This window comes from Acipenser ruthenus, chromosome 16 (assembly GCF_902713425.1).
Source record: "Acipenser ruthenus chromosome 16, fAciRut3.2 maternal haplotype, whole genome shotgun sequence".
Taxonomy (NCBI): domain Eukaryota; kingdom Metazoa; phylum Chordata; class Actinopteri; order Acipenseriformes; family Acipenseridae; genus Acipenser; species Acipenser ruthenus.
This window is the reverse complement of record NC_081204.1, coordinates 27,431,031-27,452,222: the sequence shown is the minus strand read 5'-3', so window position 1 is coordinate 27,452,222 and position 21,192 is coordinate 27,431,031. Positions and strand designations below refer to the sequence as shown.

The 21,192-nt window shown below is 40.0% G+C and overlaps 1 protein-coding gene across 2 annotated transcripts in view; it reads right to left on the bottom strand.

Moving 5' to 3' along the window:
* Positions 1-21,192, bottom strand: part of LOC117412683 (FERM and PDZ domain-containing protein 3-like) — an 86,275-nt gene that overhangs the window by 7,902 nt on the left and 57,181 nt on the right. Inside the window, exons 2-15 of one of the 2 annotated variants that reach the window (XM_058989237.1) lie at positions 16,262-16,377; positions 15,854-16,008; positions 14,982-15,084; positions 13,320-13,365; positions 12,064-12,168; positions 11,315-11,422; positions 8,302-8,433; positions 7,649-7,768; positions 6,697-6,833; positions 6,146-6,272; positions 4,526-4,615; positions 2,867-3,046; positions 2,247-2,382; positions 328-1,146 (exon numbers count right to left, since the gene is read on the bottom strand). In XM_058989237.1, coding sequence (XP_058845220.1) covers positions 328-1,146; positions 2,247-2,382; positions 2,867-3,046; positions 4,526-4,615; positions 6,146-6,272; positions 6,697-6,833; positions 7,649-7,768; positions 8,302-8,433; positions 11,315-11,422; positions 12,064-12,168; positions 13,320-13,365; positions 14,982-15,084; positions 15,854-16,008; positions 16,262-16,302 — 2,299 coding nt within the window. In that variant the 5' untranslated portion in view covers positions 16,303-16,377. The remainder of the gene's footprint in view (positions 1-327; positions 1,147-2,246; positions 2,383-2,866; positions 3,047-4,525; positions 4,616-6,145; positions 6,273-6,696; positions 6,834-7,648; positions 7,769-8,301; positions 8,434-11,314; positions 11,423-12,063; positions 12,169-13,319; positions 13,366-14,981; positions 15,085-15,853; positions 16,009-16,261; positions 16,378-21,192) is intronic. The other variant, XM_058989239.1, reaches the window with a different exon arrangement.

Genomic DNA, 21,192 nt, shown 5'->3' with positions numbered 1-21,192 from the left:
AAGCCCTTACAAAACCGCTACACTACTTAACAAAAGTGTTCCGCATATGCAGGGCAGATTTGAGATTGAAGGGAAGAATAGTGATCTGTAAATAGAAAGGACTTTATAATAATAATAATAATAATAATAATAATAATAATAATAATAATAATAATAATAATAATAATAATAGACAGTAAATAGTTCTTAGAAAAGGAAAATTCTAGTCATAAAAAGTTACAGTTGTTAGCTTGTCTCTGTGCTACCCGTACATCCCTCTAGGTTGCAGTAGCATTTTTTATAAATCAGCCTAAGAGATTCTAATGATTCTGAAAGATGTGGTTCCACCTGCTGTCTGCTGGGGCTGGTGGTGATGATGGTGGGGGTAGTCCTCTGATGCTGCCAGTGCCTCTAGTGCCTGTAGGGTGGACACCAGGGCATCATCCAGCTCTTGAGCATGGTCTCGGACAGTCCGTGTTGCCACATTATCTATCAGCGTCACAGGTACCTCTTCAGATGGCTCCACGCCCCCTGCTGTTGCCACTACTGCCCGCCTTTTGGGGTCCTCCTCATCTGAGCTGTGGTCACGAAAACCTGGTGGGGGAGCAGCAATGGCTGGGGGTGGAGGCTGAGCAGCACCTGCCTCCTCCTCCTCCTCTTTCTCGCTTCCTGGTAGCGGGAGGGAAATCAGGTCTACTGTGCCCTCTCGGGAACCACAGGAGTTGGTGCAACGCTGCAGGATCTGGGAACACAGGCCATCACTGCTGTCACCGCCATTGGCGGCAGTGGCTACTGCTTTGAGCTTAGCCTTGCATGAGTCACAGTAAAAGTGTCCTGTCAGCTGGCTAGGGTCTAGGGTGTAGGCCCTAGCTCTGATTCCTAAGCTCTCCTGTACCGGGCTATCCATCACAGGTTCTAGATCTGAGCTTTTGTAGGTCGGGTCTGATTTGGTGCGGGGACGGCTCTCTTCCAGGGGGATCAGGTTGTCATTGATGTCCATCTGTCTTTCTTGTTGCTGCAGCAGCTGCTGCTGCTGCTCTCTCATGTGCAGATAGCAGAAGCTGCTGAGATCTGAATCAGTTTGCTCAGATGATCTATGGGCCGCCTCCCGTCTCCCAGCATGAGTAGAGAGAGCTGGCCGCTGGACTGGTTGGATACTTCTGTAATCTAAAGAAATTATTATCAAAACAATTGAAAGGGTGGGGCAATTAAGTGCTGGACAGATGGAAGAAAGGAGCTTCCACATGAGGTTCTAAATGAAAACCTGGAGGAGAGGCCTGTACCTCATGGATGCTGAGAAGAGTCCTTTAAGATGGAGATGAGAGATCCAGGTTTTGTTTGTGTTTTTTAAGAAAGATCAATGCAAGCAAGAGCTGCAGTCTGCACAGATATGAGTCCAGCTGGATGGGGATCTGAAAAATGCAGCTTATGGTTTCAAATGACTCTAGCAAAGCAGTACCTTTAACAATCACAGGTGTAGATAGATTCCAGTTAGATGGAGATGAAAGGTCCAGATTAAAGTTGAAAATGACAGCGGTGCTGAAAGCAAGCAGCCTTTACTTTTTATTTTATAAGCAAAGATGCAAAAGAGTCCAGAAAGCTAATGTTGAAAAACGCAGATCATGATCTGTACTTTAAGAGTGGAGTCCAGTGTGATGGAGATGGAAGATTCAGCTCAGCCATAACAATCAGAGATCTAGATACAGCCAATTACATGGAGATGAGATATCCAGCTCGACTCTTTAAAATGAATCAATGCAAGCAAGAGCTTAACCTTCTATATGTGAAGAAGCAGATGAGAGTCCAGTTAGATGGAGTTGAAAGAGCTGGCCATATAATATGACCCCAAGAGAAGAATGACACCTTTCGCATGAAGATTCATCTAGATGTACAGAAGATGTATGATTTGGATCGCTCGGTAAACGAAGATCATGGAACCTCAGGTGTCATAATTAGCAGATGGATTGATAATGTTATCAGCTTGTTAGGCATCAGTGATACTAGATTGTTCAAAGGTCTCAGAGCCTATGGTTTAAATTAACACACATACTTCTGGGAATGCATGTCTTAAACAAATCCCCCGTCAGGAAAACTAAAATTGTATAGTATTCTAGTTCGAATCTGTAGGCCCTATTCACAACATTTTAATGAGTCAACATTAAAGTAGACTCAATGGATGATGTGTGCACTGGAGGCATTAACATCCTACTTGGAAGACATTAAGGAAAGCATAGCACTGGCAACAAAGGAGATGGCTACTAACATACCTGCCTTGATCATGTGAGACTGACTGAAAGTTCGACAGAATAGCACTTTCTTTGGATTCACAAAGAGCTTGTAGTAGCCGGCTATCAGGCAGGCAAAGTTTGTGGCATCTGGCCACTCCATCAGCAGGACCAGGGGCTGAGAGATAGACAACAGTGTTATATTTGATGTGGTATACACTATGGGAATTGGATGGGAGTACTGGGCCAGCATTAAGCCATACTATGACTATGAGTAAAGGCTCAGAATATAAATTGTAAAGGATTTATATAATATCCATCCAGCCAGAGTTGCACATTAGCTATATTTTATTATGCATAAATCCTGGCTTCACATCAAATGTTCTTTTCAACCAAGGCCAGTTGGAGACAGGATATTATTTACAGTGTTGACATGGAGAACAGTGAAGGGGAACTGGAGACTGGAGCATTAGACATTTAGTGTGAAATTTAGTATAGTATTGATGTGCATTGGTATTTCGATAGGACATCAGTGTCATGGGACTACAAAGGATTCCCCCCTTACATCATGCTAGGGTATTGGTTCAGAAGGGGGACCCTTCCCACTGAGTCCCCACATCTTGCAGTACTCGGACTCCTAGTTGTTGCCTGGCTTACAGTACCTTGGCCTCCAGAATGTTGACCTCAACGCGAGCCACCCCCTGGTTCTCCCTGAACAGCTGGATCTTGCTGAGACGGCTGAACTCAGACAGGACGGTGGTTAGGTTGGTCTTCAGCTCAATGACGTGGCTGATTCCGTGGCGGGGTCCAACCAGCAGGGTGGTGGCTGACTGCTTCTCAGCCTGGGGGACATGGAGTAACAGAAGAGCACCCATCAGCGTACCCCGCTTACTGAAGAAAATAAACTTACAATAGGAAACATAATACTTAGTATTATTCATACTGGTCTATGGTTTCATTATTCATTGTGGTGCTGTGAATGGGAATGTAACCCTGTTCTGTCTGAAAATGAATGTACTGTAGATTCTGAAGAACAGACTTTGCTTCAAATTTCAACCTCTAACTTCCTTGAAGCAAGGCAGTGAGCTATTGAGTAATGTCCCCCTATCCCCGCAGAACAGGTTATACAGTATATCTCACAGACTTTTCATATTGAATCGGTACTGACCCAGTTGCCCATGGTGGACCTACACTATTGACAGTGTACATTTTGTTGTAAAGCCTGCTCGAGAAAACTTACCTGGACCCAAAACTCCTTAATAATTATAGGCCAATCTCCAATCTGCCATGTTTAGCTAAAGTTCTAGAGAGAGTTTTTGCCAATCAATTACACAAATGTATATCTCTTAATAGCTCTGTTCCACAGGGCTCTATTTTAGGTCTTTTTATTTTTGCTATACTTCAGCTGATTTGTTATTAGCTACTTGCCTAAGATTGTATATCTTAGTTTTCACATTGTATGATCAAACCTGCATTTAGTGTCTCTTTTTAAATTTCAATTGAATGGTGTAATTGTTCATTTTCTGTGTGAAATGCTTTGGGATCGCTATAGAAATGTTAATTGTATTGTATTGCATTGTGATGCACATTTTTTGCCCCCCCACCTTCTCTTCATCTTTCTCTCACTATACACATTTCTTTTTTATAATAGTACAAAAGTACAGTACTTAGACATTTCATACTTTTCAAGTAATTATAGAGAACTGGGTTCATCGCTTTGAATCAGAACACTCCTGCTGAGCCCATTACCATTCTGTTTTTAGCCTGTGCGATAAAGTTGTCTGCTGTTCTTTTACATTGTAACTGGAGGTGAAATTGAAGGATACAAGGCAGCTGTAAATAGGAAGAGATTCTGGTGACAACTTTAAACACTAGCAACAAATACGTTTTCATAATTTCACTTCACTAGACCTCTTATAAAAATCCTGACGCAAACGGATTGTGTGAAATCTGATTATACCCCCTTGTATGTTCAAACACTGGAGAATGAACGAGCCCTCTGAATTAACCTGTCTGGGTTTAACGCCAGAATGCAATGCTCAGTATGTTGGAATTCAGTCATTTTGCTACTGTTCAAATTATGTAGCACTGTCAAGCTTGTTCTCAGTTCACAGCTACTTCCACCAGAACACAGTACCTTTAAACCAATGAAATGGGAGTGTGTATAGGGATGCCAAATACTGCAATACTGAGCTTATCCAGCAGCTGCTCTAGCCAGGCAGTGGGACGTTACACATTGTGTATTTGCCTGGTGGAGTCAATCAGAAATACAGGGGATGTTGGGAGGGGCAAAGATAACGAAGATCTGAGGTATACAGTACCATCCCCACGGTGTGGAACAGGAGGCCCCCAAAAGGAGGCAGCTCGTTGAGAACTCGTATGTATTGCAGCTTCGCCTGGATAGCAGGTACCTGCAAGGATACAAACATGCCCTTTTATATAACAACAAATGGACTGGCAGGGGGCACTCTGCAAGCTCCCTCAGAGGGTAGCAAATGCAGGATTACATTATTAAACTGGCTAGAAGCTAGGGATTTGAACAATGTTTTCGTATGTACTCTGGTGAGACTTACTGCTGTAGTAACACTGAGAGTGTGAGCTATTCAGAGAAGATTCACCAAAGGACCTGTTGCCAAAGAGAAATTCCTAGCACCTGGTTACTGAAATAATATACTGGTACTTTAACATAGATGTCATAGTTCATCTCTTACTCTGCAGTGAAACAAATCATTTTACAACATTACAAAACTGATCTGCGGATGTTAAAATGAATGTCACGCAGTCTGTTTAGAAACTGTTTAAGAATAATGGCTTTCTGACATTCGGAAACAACTGATCTTTATGTAAAGCCATGGTAGTTTCTCCCAGCGTTGTATCACTGAGAATAGGTAACCTGCTCCCATAAGCATGCAACTGATATATCATCCATCATTTGATGAATGTCTCATTGTGTTTGGTTAGACTGAGTCATGTATTCTGTAGAGAGGTGGCACCTCCAAGAGAACAACTTTGTTGTTATACTGTGTTTCTCCAACAGATGGAGCCAATGCATCAATAACTAAAGTGGTAAGGAGTAAGAAGCTAGTATACGTTATTACCATAAAATGCTTAATATAAAAAGATTTGAGAAAGCAGGTAAGAGCTGAAGATTATCTGTCATGCTGTTGTTAGACAAAAGTACCATACATTGGTTAGAACTATACATCTTCATAGCTACAAACAACCACAGAAAATAAACTATTACATTTGAAACTATTGTAGAACAAAAAAGGAAAACAAAATGAGTGACTATCCTTTTTGACATTTAATGATAAGATACCACACCTGTGAGATGCAATTTTCTAGGTTACAGATTCAAAAATCAGTAACATAATAATAGTAATTTGACAGCAGTGTGACTGTTTGAATGACGTCATTCAGCAAGTCAAGATTTTTGAGATCCAAAGATAATTAATTCAGAAATGCTTTCATTGGTGTTTGCAACCAGGATTACAAATCAAAAAATGATTGGTTTTGTCATTCACAAAACATGGCAGGCAAACTAAATATTAAAAAGGCTTCAATAAATGTTATACAGTATAATGTATTTTACTGTTGAAAATTGCTTCTTGCAAAATAATTCATTTTGATTGTAAAATGAATCCAGATAAAAGATAAAAATAAATAAATAAATAAATAAAACAGGAAAAAATACTTTACAAATACAAAAAGTGATTTTGATTTGTCAGAACAGTCCTTCAGTGTTGGTTCCACTTGTCAAAACTCACAACACTTTACTGTAACATGAATAACAATTATGTTCAGGATGTCCATTTTGTTTTACTTAAATTATAGATGTTCCTGTGTCTGGATTGCGTCTATGTATTATGTTAGCATGTGCTATGAAACGTGACACCTGACCACTTCCTGCCTGTAGGTGGTGCTGTGGCTGGGAATGTTACCTTGCTCCCTGAAGGAGGCGAGTGCTGATAGGTTTTCAGCAGCTGGGAAAGCGTCTTGCAGACATTCTTCTCCTTGATTGTCGGGAGCAACGACAGGGGCAAGAAGGGATCCAGTCCCCATTCTTTCCTGGGGGTAAAAAAATAAAAGCAAACAAATTATCAAATTGTGGAGAAAATACTGGATTAAAGTGTACTCCTATTATACGACAGGAGAATTGACAACTCAGTACAGCATCAGCATATCCTGTGATAAAAGCAACGTCATAAGGGCTTTTGACATTGACCTGCACTTTCAAAAATAGCTCTATACAATTTAGAAAAACTAACAATACTGTGCTTTGATTTAATATTCAATTACGCTTGTTCGAAAAAAAGAAAAAAATGGTATTTTTAAAAAATATTTCAAATATTTAAAACCGTCAAAAAATTGCTATATTGTGCAACTAGAATTTGTTTTAATTTTTACTTCAGGAGTTGTTGTGTGTAACAAGGTCCCAGACTTTAAGTCATTTTATTTCCTTAATTGCCTTAAATATCCTGCATCCACTTACTCCACATTCTTGAGAGAGATTTTCTGGTTGGGTCGGGCTGCAGAGACTGTGATGTAGATGTGTAGAGCTGTGAGCTTGAGGCTGACGTCTGTCTTCCAGTCAGATCCGAATCGCTCCTTTATCACATCATTGCGGCTCTGTGGTAAGTGAAAATGTAATTTAAAATGTAACTGCAGTCAAATCTTTAGATTAAGCTTGAATACAATTAACGTAATGATCTGAACACAGCTGAAATTAACATTTTTTTTAACCCATTAAACTCCAGGCAAACGATTGTGGCTTTAAATACAATGTTCAAGGTCATCCCTCAGATGCTCAAATGGATTGAGATGTGGGATGGTGCTGGCCAAGGAAACAGTCATCAACAACACCAGCACGCGGGATGGCCACATTATCATCTTGTAAAGTGACATTCAGCACAATCAAAAAACAATGCTCAGGCACACAAAGGATGTTCTTCGGCTTTCCAGGAGAATAAAAAGGACCCAGCCTAGTGTCCACATGTACACAGGTGGAGGGTTCAATGCAAATGAGTGGCCGCTAATGATGTTATCAGTGGTTACCCACAACTTGGGACTGAAAAAAAGTCATTTGATAATGCAAACAACTACAACTATGAATATCCTTTACCTATTAGACCATTGGATATGTCCAAGAAGCAAACCTATATAGCTGTTGCGTACTAAATATGCACTTACTATAGTAGCTTGTCAAGGCTGTCACACAATTCAAACACAACAGTTACAGTTCACAAAAGCTTCTTCCTCTGTTTTCAAATTAATGACAGAATTACCAAACAAAAGCATCTGACTCGTCTGTTCAATACAAAGATCAGTCACAGTACCTGTATGTAGAGGTACTCAAAAATCAGCCACAGTACCTGTATGTAGAGGTACTCAAAGATCAGCCACAGTACCTGTATGTAGAGGTACTCAAAGATCAGCCACAGTACCTGTATGTAGAGGTACTCAAAGGCGGCTGGGTCCCTCCTCAGCAGGTCTGCAGGGTCCTTGGGGAAGAAGCAGATACGAAACAGACACTTCATTGCCTGGAAGTAGGTCCGCTGCACTACCTGAGGGTAAAGAGACAACACCTGAAGGACACAGTGGTAAATGTTCAAAACCAACAACTGATTGTCTCAGTTTGTAGCAAGGTAACTAAAGCTGAATATAGTATCTGCAAAAGGGCTGTCCATGTGACAAGCCAAAGGGCAGACTAGAGAGGCCAATGTGTATGTCAGCAGGACCACAGGCCATTACAGACTATTCTAGTCTAATTTTCCTTTTCTGAAAACCACAGAAATCCTCTTTAAAAATAATACTGATAATACAAAAATCTCTACCATTTCTTTAAAGAACAATGGCAAATTGTAATTTGTGGTTACATTTTTGTCATGATTGATTCATTTGACAAATATTGTGTCACTAGGAGGCAAAGAGCTTGTTTTCAAGACTTTCTGTTAGTTGTAGGTAAACACACTGGAGTGTATTAATGGATTCACTAACATGGGGAATTTTTGGGGGGATTTCTGCTTTAGTCAATACAGCAAAACCAGCCCTGAATGGATTCCGCGCCATTGATAGGGACTTGTTTCCCAGCACTCACATGAGACAGTGGCTGGGTGTCCTGGAGCAGGTGCAGCCTGCTGCTCTGATTCAAGCCCCCAGACTCTAGAACCAGGGAGAAGTGCTCGATGTACCGCAGAGACAGCCGGTCCTGCAGGGACATCATCACATCCTAGAATAAAAAATAAAAAAAGAGGCTGCTTCAAGGAGGAGACCTCCAGAGAAACTAGGGAGACTGGGGAGACGGCAAGTTACAACAGAGGAACGAACACTGCTGAATGCATTAATCCTTATTTTGAAACACATTTGTTTCTCAGCACTTCAAGAACTAGAAAATTACAGCCCATGTTGTTTACGGTCAAATCATGGTTACCGTCAACTTTGATATTAAGCTCCATTATATGTCGATTAACTGAATCCTGGTTAAGATAAGGCTAGAGGTGAGGTTTGTATTAGATACAACTGTATTACTTCCAAATCAGATGAAACAATTCCCTCATTAGTAAATTGGGTAAAAAATTGAACTGGTTTACATATCAGATAATAGTGGCACTATTACCCTGTATCTCATATGAACATTTAATTAAAACATCTACTAAATTGCTTTTTAAAAACAAACAAAAAAAAGGATTCTCACACATTTAAGGATCTGGCTTTGTAAATAAGGAATACCATTTTTTAAAAGTGTTGAAGCCATGAATCCCTATGGATTAGGGCTCTTCAAAACATTTCTAATTAAAATGAAACTGAAAGAATGTTAGCACTACAAAAAAAAACAAGCCAACTATATTGCACTTGTAACTGACTGACTTTCAATTAGAAAACCTGAAATTAAGCGACATTTGCTACTGGTGATACAAATTTAATGACTTTAGATGTTATGAAAGTGCCACCACTCATCCTTTCAACCCCCCCAAATCTCAAATTAAAAATTACATTTGCAACCATTGGACCACTGATCCACTGTTCATCACCACCTGCTAAATGGTTGTTTCATGAAACAGTTCTGCAAGTTATTTGATGAGCTTATGGGGATAAAAGACCAGAGCCACATTATCTATCTGACTGACTGTGCAGTTGTGGGCTTCTTCTGATGATGGACTCATCTCCCCTGCCTGGGCACTTGTTTTATCTCCTGTTTGTAATTGCAGATTACAGGCTGCTTATCACTCTCTCAGCTCTCCAAAGAGCTCTTTGATTTTCTCCCTCATTTGTGTAATAGCATTTCAGGCTCGCCGAGTCTCTACGTTGGCAGCCCATTATCTGTCCTGGACCATCAGAATTTAGTCACTGCCTTTCAAAACCTCCACTTTGAGAATCAAAAATGCAAGACAGGAATGCAGCTTCATCAGCAGCCTGCAGGGTCTTCAAAAGCAAACTGATTCAATTGTTCTGGTTATCTCTTCTCTGTGCCTGCAGTGGAATTGATTGCTTGTCAAAGGCAGAGGGCTGACAGCAGCATTGCTGATTGAAGCCCTCTGTCTATCTGTTTGCGTTGATGACAGGTAGAGCCCAGACAGGTGCAACCCAAGCATGTAGAGCATAGGTGTATACAGCATAATCAAATGAATCTTCTAGGGTCCACTATTTAGCCCGACAACTAGGCTCCCCCTATAGGGATCCAACCTACATCCTCATTACCTGCAGGAAAGAATAGTGCAGTAATTTGTTTTTTCTCTGAAAGCTGGTGACTTCTTTCAAAAGATAACAGGTGTCCCTCCAGGCAAGCCCAGATGCCACAGTGCATCCGTTAAAAGGCCACAAGCAGACAGTGACAGCCAGAGACATTTCATCATTTAAATTATTCTGAAAAAATAACATGGCCTTCGCCTGAAAATCTTACCTTAGCCCCCTAGGCATAGAAGCACATGCATTTTGAAAATTTGCAAATCGCTGTCAGGAAGCTGCAGAGAGTGAGGAGATCTGTCCCTGAGAGTTCCCTGGTGTCGGTGTGTGTCCTTGGGACTCTACCTTCAATGGCAACTGCTTTATGAGGCTGGATGCATGGAAATAAACAGCAGCTGTTGTGCTAACTCCTCCAGACTCCTGTTGCTCCTCAGAGATCGTTTTGATAGAAGAACAGGCCAGAACAGACGTCGTCTTGGGCCCCATTAGCCACACAGTCCACAATGCCTGGTAATTCCCTCTGGTCAGGTCTTATTGCTTACATAACCCACCATATAACCAACAGTCTACACTGTCTCCCAGTCTCTCATGACCAATCACAGCCACCAACTCCTTCAGTTCTAACCACTAGGTTCCTATGATTCACAGTTACTCAGCTGTAACTACCAGGCCCTTCTACTATCTAGTCCATCAGCTCTAACCACTTGGCCACATTTCCTCCTAGTCCATCAACTCTAATCACAAGTCCTCCCTGCCTCCTGCCCTTTGAGCTGTAAATGCTCAGTACTTCCCACTCCCTCAGCTCAAAATACTAGTCCTCACTGCCGCTCAGTCCTTGTATTTAATCACAAGGCTATCACTTGGCCATACTGTCTCCACTGCTGGAAAAAGGTAAACCAACCTTTAGCTAAGGAAGAATTTCTTTGGGTTGGGAGATTCAAAGGTTCCATCCACTCTGAAGGTCAACAATAGAGCTCCAGAAAGCCATACAACTGTGTAGTTTTAAAGCAGAAAGACAGAGACAACCTCCCCTACTGTACTCTTTTTCTCAGTTTCATGTCGTTATCAAGAAAATGTGTCAGGTGGTTGCTAGTTGTCTGTACTGTCACAAACAGAGTAAAGTCCCCAGTTCTGTGGAAACTGATCCATAAATTGCATGTGTTGGGCCCAACTGATCAGGAAACACAAACAGAAATGCCCTCAACAGTATATACTGATAAATATATTCTCATAAATTTCTCATATAGGACCCATTTTCAAAAAAGAATAGGCCGAGTTAGTATACATGTATGTGTGTACCAGTGTACTGTACTGAGACACTTTGCTTTATTCCTCAGTCATGCCCAATATAACCATCATGTTTCCATTTTACCACATGCCTCTAAAAGCCCTGTGTAATTGTGTTTCAAACTGGACCCCTCTCCTACCCTGACAGTGGTGCGGCTGTCGAAGGTGAAGGACTTGATCTGCCCATTCTCCAGGAACACCTTGAGCACGCTGGGGATCAGGAGGAGAGCGTCTTCCTTCAGCATCGTCTGCAGGATACACAAGGTGATCGGGGGGTTGAGCCCTAGATATACTACGTGATGTTGGCCTCCTGACACTATCAAGGTCTAGTGATTGCATCATTATCGACACACTGTTCTATCATTATCATACCATGCAACAGGTCTCAACACTTATTATATATAGAAATGCTAACAGAAACTTGACAACATTCAATGACAAGGTTTCTACTATAAATCTTTCCCAATGTCTTGAGTGTAGTTGTAAAACTAAAACATTCCTCCTGTGATCTAGAATGGTTGTTTAGCTCTATTCAGCGTCTTGATATAAGAGTCGATTTAATCATCCTATACAGCTTTAAAATCAAACTTAGGTGGACTTTTCACAAACACACCACTGAGAAAAACCAACTAAACATTCCATTAGCCCTTTACTGAAACAGATAAAACGCCTTTGGAAAGTTTGATATATACGTATAGCGCTTTTGTGGAGTTTGAAGTTTGAAGGAAATAACGTGGTTTCTGTATATTTTGATTAATAATCCACTGAACATGTGGAAAATTGAATTGAATATTACCATAGAGCAGGGATATGTATGGATTGCACAGACATTCTGAAAGGGAGAGCATGTGATATTAAAGAACAAACAGATGTAGTAAGGCTGACATACGGGATCTGGATCGCTGACAGAGACCTGCTCAGAGAAGCGCACTTTTGGAGGGTTGGATCGCAGCTTGGCTTTCTTGGCAGCGCTGATGAAGGCAGACTTCGGTGACTGTAAGGGAAATCAAACAGCCAGGGTCAGGAGCTGCAGCTGGGGAGCCTTTCAACTGACCTCCTTTCTAAGTCCCTCAGCCTGTTCTTGTGGAGAAAGACAGAAACATTTTCTTACCTCTCATTAACATTACATTTTCATCCAATACAGAATGTTGCAGGATCCAGCTAGGTCCTTAATCATTGACTCAAGCAGTACAGAGCATTGTTTCATCCAAGTCTTCACTATTCAACCTTCAATTAAGTAATTAAGGTCATGTTTGGAGCAAGGTTCTGGTTTGTAATGGACTGAAAAAGTCAAAAGTGAGTACCACTGCTTTAAATAATCTTAGAAGAGGCAACACTGACCATGAGTAACAAATATTAGTAATACCACAAAATGTCAGGTAACACCATCTCTGCCAACCACTTTACATTCTGCTATTCACAATAACAACAATCCCATCTCCTGCTGCAAGCATGCTTTTGCAAAGACAGACGAGAGCATATTTTGCTGATGATATTACACTATTCCAGAAGCCAGGGGTTCATGCAGTCGCACAGAGAGTGTGCATTTGAGTCTGATGGCATCCAGTATTGATTTAGCAGCCAAGCCTATTCAAATAAAATTCTACAGAGAATGATAATAGAGCAGACAACCACTGTATGAATGTGCTTCCCTGTGCTTCTTTTTTATAGCTCAGAAGTGGATGAAGATTATCAGTACCACACACCATAAAGTGCAAGTTTAAAAGTTTACTGTGGCATGCCATGGTAAAGACATAGCAAAGCATGGTGAAGGACAGGGAAGTATGGTTAATCTGTAATAAATGAACAGTTATTAGAATGGGAAAAGCATGATGAAACTAATTACTGTGCATATTTACCATGGCAGATATACAGTAGGACTTACTAGTACAGGCTGGCCTAATATCCCAAAATCATTAGAGAACCCCACAGGTAAAATAATACAGATCAGCTATTACAACAGATTACTAGTGAAGACATTTAGAAAGAGGGCCATTGTGTGATAAAGGCTCTGAATCCCTGTTCAAAATTAATCTATTACAACTTAAATGATGAAATAATGTGAAGACTTGCTGGAAGAAATAGCCTATCTACCACCTGTATGGTAGAGTACAGAGTGCAGGCAAGTAGTAAAGATAGACTTACCTGATGAGGCTGAAGCACAGTGAGCAGGATGGATTCTTTGCAGTTCCTGTCAAGATACAGGGTGTAATCAGAGCCTGGATACCACCTTATCTCTAAACAGCTGTCACCCGTTGTATCCCTATTGCAATGTAGCCATAGTCAAAGAGGCCTCGTCCAAAAAATATTCAGATACCCAAAGTCTGAAGCTGATATTGTATGCCACAAAACCAAAACTGATGGTTGCTCTAACGTACTCCAATACATGGGTAGATGTTTATAGCTTACTGTTTATTGTATTCATCGTTCTCATTGTTGGACATTGTTACTTTGTTTTAGTAAACCAAGTTGTTTGCTGTACTGGAAACTTTACGCAATATAATAAGTTTTGGTGCCATACTGTAGCCTATTTGATACAAATGTGCAAGTTCAAATTTGAACAATATGACCCCTGCTAAAACTGCTATAGTTTGTACCTCCCCTAAACTGTAGCTACCAACTTTTACCAAATAATGACCTACAGTACAGAGTCTGTTTTTGCATTTTAATGATATCACTAAAATGGACCCCTATGAGTTGTTTTGAATTAATATAGTACTAGCCTAATAATTAACATTACATAATGCAAAAAGACAACAAAGCATCATTTATTCATAATTATTTTTTAAAGGCAATTGAGTTCAACAGTTTTGAACTAGCCATGCTTAGCCCTTCATAGATACATACTGAAAACAGCTGTTTTACACAGCTTTTTTATTTCCACACTTTCCACCTCTTAGAGCTAAGAGTGAAGATTGTTTGTGTCTCACACAGTCTGAGAATGATGTATTAACTGTGGTTTCCCTGAACAGAGGCAGACATTATCATACACCCTATTGCCAAACCAGTCTCTAAGAGCTATGAGTAAGACTTTGTCCAGAATCAATGTTGGTAAAACAACTTCCATCCCTCATGCCTTCATTTCTGATCCACTGAGTACGATTTGGAGGCACTGGAAACAGAAGTCTTCTATTTTATTAGAAGAGAAGGGATAATAAGCAGTGGCAATATGGCCCATCCCACATTACCCAGGAATAATACCACTACCAACATCTTTTGAAAGCTGCTGTCAGTGATTTTCTGTGCCATTTGTGTGCCGGTTTGTCATTGAAGGGCTTGATTTGATTAACTATATCCCTATAAAACAGACCACCCTGCATTTTACAGAACTATGTCTCTGGATTTTATTAGAGAATTTTACAGAATCCAAAAGTGGCTTCCCCCGGCAGGGTATAGGATGATCGAATCAACATCCTACGTTAGGAAAACCAAAATGATTTTGCTTTGCATTCAAACCCGGTTTTGAGATAAGATAATAAACCACAGTGACACCTATATTTTTCCAAGTCTTTTGTGATTCACATGAATTGAGTTAACAGCCACATCAAGGACATAGATAAGCAGTATTATATCCTTTGTATTAAGCAAGGTACCATTATTAATTTTTTCCCCCCCGGTCATCTAGCAACTAAAAAGGCCTTCATAAAATGACTTTACTTTCTTCAGCCCTTGACTCCTGTTAGAGAAGAGCCCAACATATTTAGAGAGATATCGATTACCCCCTCCCTCACACCTGCCCCCCCAATCCCTGGCTCTAAGTGCCCCCCCTGTCCAGTCTCTACTCTCAGTCACAGTGATGGATGTTACCTTACAAGGTCTATGACTCGCTCCCTGGATACGTTGCTCACAGACTCCTCGTTGATGGCTAGAATCTGGTCTCCGGGGAGAAGTTTACCCTCTGAGGGGCCACCTGTCAAACAAAAGAGGGAGCATACATCAATATGTACGTCAGTAAATGCACTTTACTGAGAACAAATATCAGTGATATCACAGACCCTGTTTGACACCAGTCTTAACCTACCTAATGTTACATTGGGTAATCTTAACTAATATGCATTACCATCATTTACAGGGTTCATTATTAGCACAATGTACTTTTAGCATTGGTATCCGACACACACTACTGCTTGCTAAGTGACTGCCACAACAATTAATTGACTGATTAAAAAAGGGATTTTTAGTTATTTTTGTACCTGAATCTAAATTAGTTTTTATATATTATTTTTAACTTGTCCTACTGGGAACCTTATTCAACACATCAGTTTTACTGTTTTACAGTTTTACAATATTGGGTAACAAAATATACGGTAGTAGGTGAAGCCATCAGAGATGAAAGGCACATTTCAGAATATAAAATGGTGTGACATTTTCTTTTCATCTCTGTTGAGTTCACCTTTAGTCGGGTTTAGCTACAATAAATTAAAGTTGAGCTCTTTTTTTTTACAAGAAATACAGTCATGAAAATAGAAAGCAAGTGGCAAAATGAAATAGATAATACAACTGTTATAAAGATGTGTAATAAAGATGTGTAAAGGTGTGTATTAGTACTCTTACCACTACTTGCTTCTACTTAAAAATACCAATTATCCCACCTTTATTTCTATATCAAAAGAGCCATTCAGACGTAGATTATTAAAGTTGACCAAGAAAGAAACTTCACATGCTCTCTCAGTTCCTACCAGGAGAAATGGCACGTACGATAACCGGCCTCTCACTGCCGGCAACAAATCCAAATCCGTGGGTGGGGTCGCGGAGAAGTTTGACTTGCCGGGCTGTGCCGGGAGTCAGACTGCCACTTTCCATGTCATCGTAACACTCTTCGTGCATCACAGGACTGGAAGAAGAAGGAGAAGAAGAAGAAGAAGAAGAAGAAGAAGAAGAAGAAGAAGAAGAAGAAGAAAATAACTGCTCATATACAACCAATGAAAATAAGGGGGCCAATAATTGAAGATTAAGATTTCAAATGTGTTTTTTTTTAATACTGCACATTCTAACTTCATTGAGCGGTGAATTACTGTATGTATTTGTCATGAGTGCCCACAGCTCCTTTGCAAGACCACAAACACAAGCAGGGAGAAGGTGGGTACCTTCCGCAAGTGTCTGTCTGTCCATCCTGGTCCTGGGCCATCCCCTGAGTGGAGGCAGTGTGGGGGAACTCTCTCTGCTGGGAGGGGCCAGGCGTCCTGCACACATTCACCTAAAACTGGAGAGGAGGGAACAGCAACATTGCAATCATTATATAATAACTGTCCTTCTCAGAGAGACAAGATCCAGTTCAAGAGAATAAAATTATTTTGGAATGGTTACTTGCTGTACAATAATGAGCGCATTTTTATTTGCTTGAATTCCAAACATGTCCTCGTATAAGACTACAACTCCACCGCCTTTCAAGATGTCATTTAAAAATACTGTAAGAACTCATTGTAGATGTTGTATAGATCAAGTCAATTGTTGTAATAAGGTGTTGTAGATAGGCTATACATATGTTTTACAATGATAACAAATGATCTATAAAATATGATTAAATACAAAATTATTATTATTATTATTATTATTATTATTATTATTATTATTATTATTAGTAGTAGTAGTAGTAGTAGTAGTAGTAGTCGTAGTAGTCATAGTCATAGTAGGGATAGATCAAGCTTGTGGTTTCATTTATTCTGGAATCAGGAACCACAACCAACAGATTCTGCAAGGAAGCTCAAGCCATTTGACATTTAGACATTTATAGAGAAAAGGGATTCAGTCTAAAAATTGGAGCAACCCAGAGGAAAGGTGGCTTTTTCACCTTATACCCTTATACCCCTTAAGTGACTTCATTGGAAATAAGCATAATTTCCAATTAGAAATCAAACCCAAGTCACAGGTCATCAAAAATTAGAATTCAGCAGCTCTGCTAAACCAGGTCACTAGAGACTCTATTAACTCTCCCTGGCACTATTTGTAAGATCCACCCAGACAAAAGCTCCTTACTCAATGAACCATTTCATCAATGTCCACCCACCAATATTAACACTACACACCCAAACACAGCCCCTTGGCAAGGCTTGTCTATTTGAATGCTTCCTGGAGTGCTTCACACTTACACTTACATCTCAGTTAAGATAAATATTTAAAAACAGCTTTGCAAATTGCATCACTGTAACAAGGACGTTAATGGCAATCATTACACAGCTGTGTCTCGTAAAGCTGTTACATTTTGTCACCCTGGCTGTGCAGTTCTAACCATTTCCACTGTCATTATAAGACAAGTAGACATACGTTAGGCTAAGGGCTTCATCAATTCAGTCTAAAGTATTGGTTCTAAACTAAAAAGTTTTGGCAGCACTTTATATTACAGGGAATAAAAAAATATATATAATAACAGGTAACACCTGGGTAACAAACAATGACTCCTGCCCTTTCACAGTAACTGCTGCTGGAAGTGTGGCCTGTACCATGCTTTTACCATTTAATTACATCAAGTTATAAACGGTTGATCACAAGCCTATTAAACAGTTACAGTGCAAAGCAGGAACCATTGTTAATTACTCAGTTATTACTGTGTAATTACATGTCAATATATGCCCTATACATTATTTAATAAGGAGCACTGGTAGCACAAGAACGGCTACAATCCACAGTACAATGCCACAAACTGTAGCCTTTGCTGTTAAGACTATTTATTTATTTAGTTGACAGACACCTTTATCCTACATTTTACATCAATCTTATCAAACATCCACTTTTATTTTATAAATGTTCAGCTTCTGTTGGAATGGTTGTGGCAATAACCTAGATTTGATTATTGAGAATACAGAGTAACACAGATATACACCCACCCAAATATAAAGCAATTCATAGCAGTAAACTAAAAGAAAACCAACAAAACCAAATCACAGAAACATGAAGACAGGAAGAAGAGAAAGGCAAAACAAAGAAGATACAAACTGAAATACGGAAATGGAAATGTCATGAAGTGGGTTGAAGGACAGAAAGAGAGAGGGGGTGAGGCGAAGGCTGGAGTTGATAAAGAGGAAAGAGCTGACGGAACTACTTTTATTGTCAATACACAGGCATTCTGCTTTAAATATTTCTCAAGGGTGTCAGGCTAGTGTCATGGTTCCCCTGGTTACTGATGCACTAGATCAGAAAAGACATAGGATAACAATGCTTAAAGTAGATAGAGATTCCCAAATAAATGCTATTCACTCAGTACATAGCTAATTTCTATTGTATTTACAGTACATACTTGTGAGTCCCTGTGTGTATTCTGCTTAACAAACAAGATTGGACTGAGCCACATAGAAGACAAATGTTTGAACGCCCAAGAATCTCAGCTTTCATTTATATTTCAGTATTTCATTTCAATTTTATTGTTAAAAAGCAGGAAGCAAAACAATGTAGACTCTTCATGAAATACATATGATAATACACATGTACTGCTAATAGGACACCAGAGTATGTATCAGTCAATGAATGTTCAATTGAGGCTTGGAAAATAAAATGGTAACCAATAACCAATTAATTGATAAATTGTTGCATCTCTAATGTATTTCAGTATATTGAGCTGGGATTAAAACCTAGAATCCATTAACTCAGGCCTGCATGTTTTCCTGATGCAGGCACATAACTGCCTCCTTGAAACATTTGTTCTGCTCTTTCAATTAAATAGACATGCTTTTTTGTGACTATCAGCATCAGTAGGGGGTTAGAAATGTAATCTGCAAACTCTGCTGTTGTAGCTCAAAGAGGTAAAACAGAAATGTAAACAAAGATTCTTATACCTGGTAGAATAATAAAAACAAACATATGAGGCACTATCCTATTAACAACAAGGAAAACACTTTGATTTGTTTTTCACCCCCCTCTCAAAATAATTGACTCTTCCTTATCTCAGCCCCTTTCAATCTTCTCAGGCTGTTAGTTCTCTTCCATTTTTAATGTATTTGGTGGCAAACACCTACACTGTTTTCTTTTTTCTCCTGTCCTTTTGCATTTCTCAAGATGTCTGTGTAACTCACTCCCTTTTAAGGGGCCACAGTGTTTGTCAAGGGCTAATAAATCGGAATGCTACAGACTCTGAATAGAAACCTCAGGGGCTCACCTGGCTGCTGCATAGCTTTGTGCTGTTTGAGTTTTGTTTTTAAATGTTGATGCTTGTGAATTTAGTGCTTAAGAAAGGTGAAGGACAATATCAGTGACTACAGGCTGGTACGCTGCCGGCAAGCCCTGCAAGAATAACAATCCAGACCTTCAACAACCTTTACTATTCAAGCCTAGGCCTGTCTCAAGCAGACTGACACTGTTCTGAATTGTGTGGTGGTTTTGTGATGTAGGCTGTCCATTAAGGGCTGTGTTGAGAACCCCTAATTTATTTCACTGGTGGAGTTGGCTTTAAACTCCTGATGTCATGTCAGATGTTTGCAGATATATAGTACTCATAGGAACTCAGATCACGGTTAGCTGCACATTCCTAGAACATTGCTAGATCAAGGATATGGAATATTATATTTTTCTTTAAAAAGAGGACATAGTGCCACCAGTGATTGAAAACGCTCCCAATTGTGATTAGAAATTTGTAAAACAATCACATTTATAGGAGGCAGCAACAGTAAGCTGAAATGGTGAGGATGTTATAGAACTACTATAAGTACTTAAAAAGTAGGTATCCAGGTAGGGCGCCACCACACCTTGCCAGGTACTTGGTACTGTATCTGGGACACCGTCTGCATTCTGCCAGTCAGCTCACAAGTGGCACAGATCACTCCTCTGCCTACATCAGATGGCAGCTATTTAAGAAGCTAAGGAAAGCAATTTGTCACATTTTATTACGGAACCCTCAAGAATACTTTTTTCTTCTTTCCTACAGGCTGAGCTGAGGGCTGTCCAGAACCGGATTGCAGACAGTCTGCAGCAAACCCGGTGCTGGAGAGATAGAGACGATAGCCAGAGAAGGAAATGCTCTCCATTAACCCGGCCAGCTGCTCTGTCCTGCTGCACTTACAGCAATCTCATGAGTTTCGACCCCGAGGTAAAACTTCTTTATTACTGGTTGCCAACATCCAGGATTTTTGACAAGCAATTGAAAGCGAAATGTTAGCTTCTGTCTTTTCCTTTGTGCTGTGTTGCGCCTGCAGCACACAGATCAGAATTTGTGTTCAATCATCTATCTCCTTTGTAGTTACTAGGTGCCCTTGGAGGACTACATTGTCTATATACAGCAATGAAATGCAGAGGCACGTTATATGTAAATTGCTCTGTATATGGACTACAAATGGTAGAACAAGGGCAACAATGGTTGGAGCGATTGGTCATTTTCATCCACACTGTTAATTGTTTGCAGTAACAGGCAATGTGCTACATTGTCAAACAACTGTGCAATATATTTTCCATTGTATTGCAATTGCTGGTAAAGTTGTGGTCTTATGGTCTAATACACTATTATTGTAATACTATTCCAATATCGGTTGTATATTTTAAACATTTCTGTAAGGGATTGTCTAGGTACAGGAGAACAGCCTACCTTAGTTTAACATCCAAACAATGTGCAGAGCTTGGACTTGAATTCCCACAGAGTGGGCAAACTAACGAAAGCACGCTACAAACAAGCAGATCAGCACATTCCAAGTCCTTATAAGCATTTTACTGAAGACTTCATTGAAGCTCAAATTGATCATACTTCATAATTTACACAACACAAACGAGCTCTCTTACAGCCTTGGGACCATCTGGGAAAACCCATCCAATAAAGACAAATGGACCTTCCACAGTGCATTTAATTAAGAGTGGAAGAATGTGGGGGAGAGAGGGAGAAACAGAGAGAGTGGTCTGCTGAATCAGCAATCCTTTCGCTCCCAGCAGTCAAAAACACATTCAGACCCATCTAATATAAAATGCATTATACTGAAACACCAAAGAACATTGAATTGCTTGCAGTGTGTCTGCACTGAAGCGAAGTGGGTAATAAGTGGAACTGGAAAAGTCACTACAGTAGTTGCATTTTAATACACACTGAGTCAGTGTGCTGCTATGT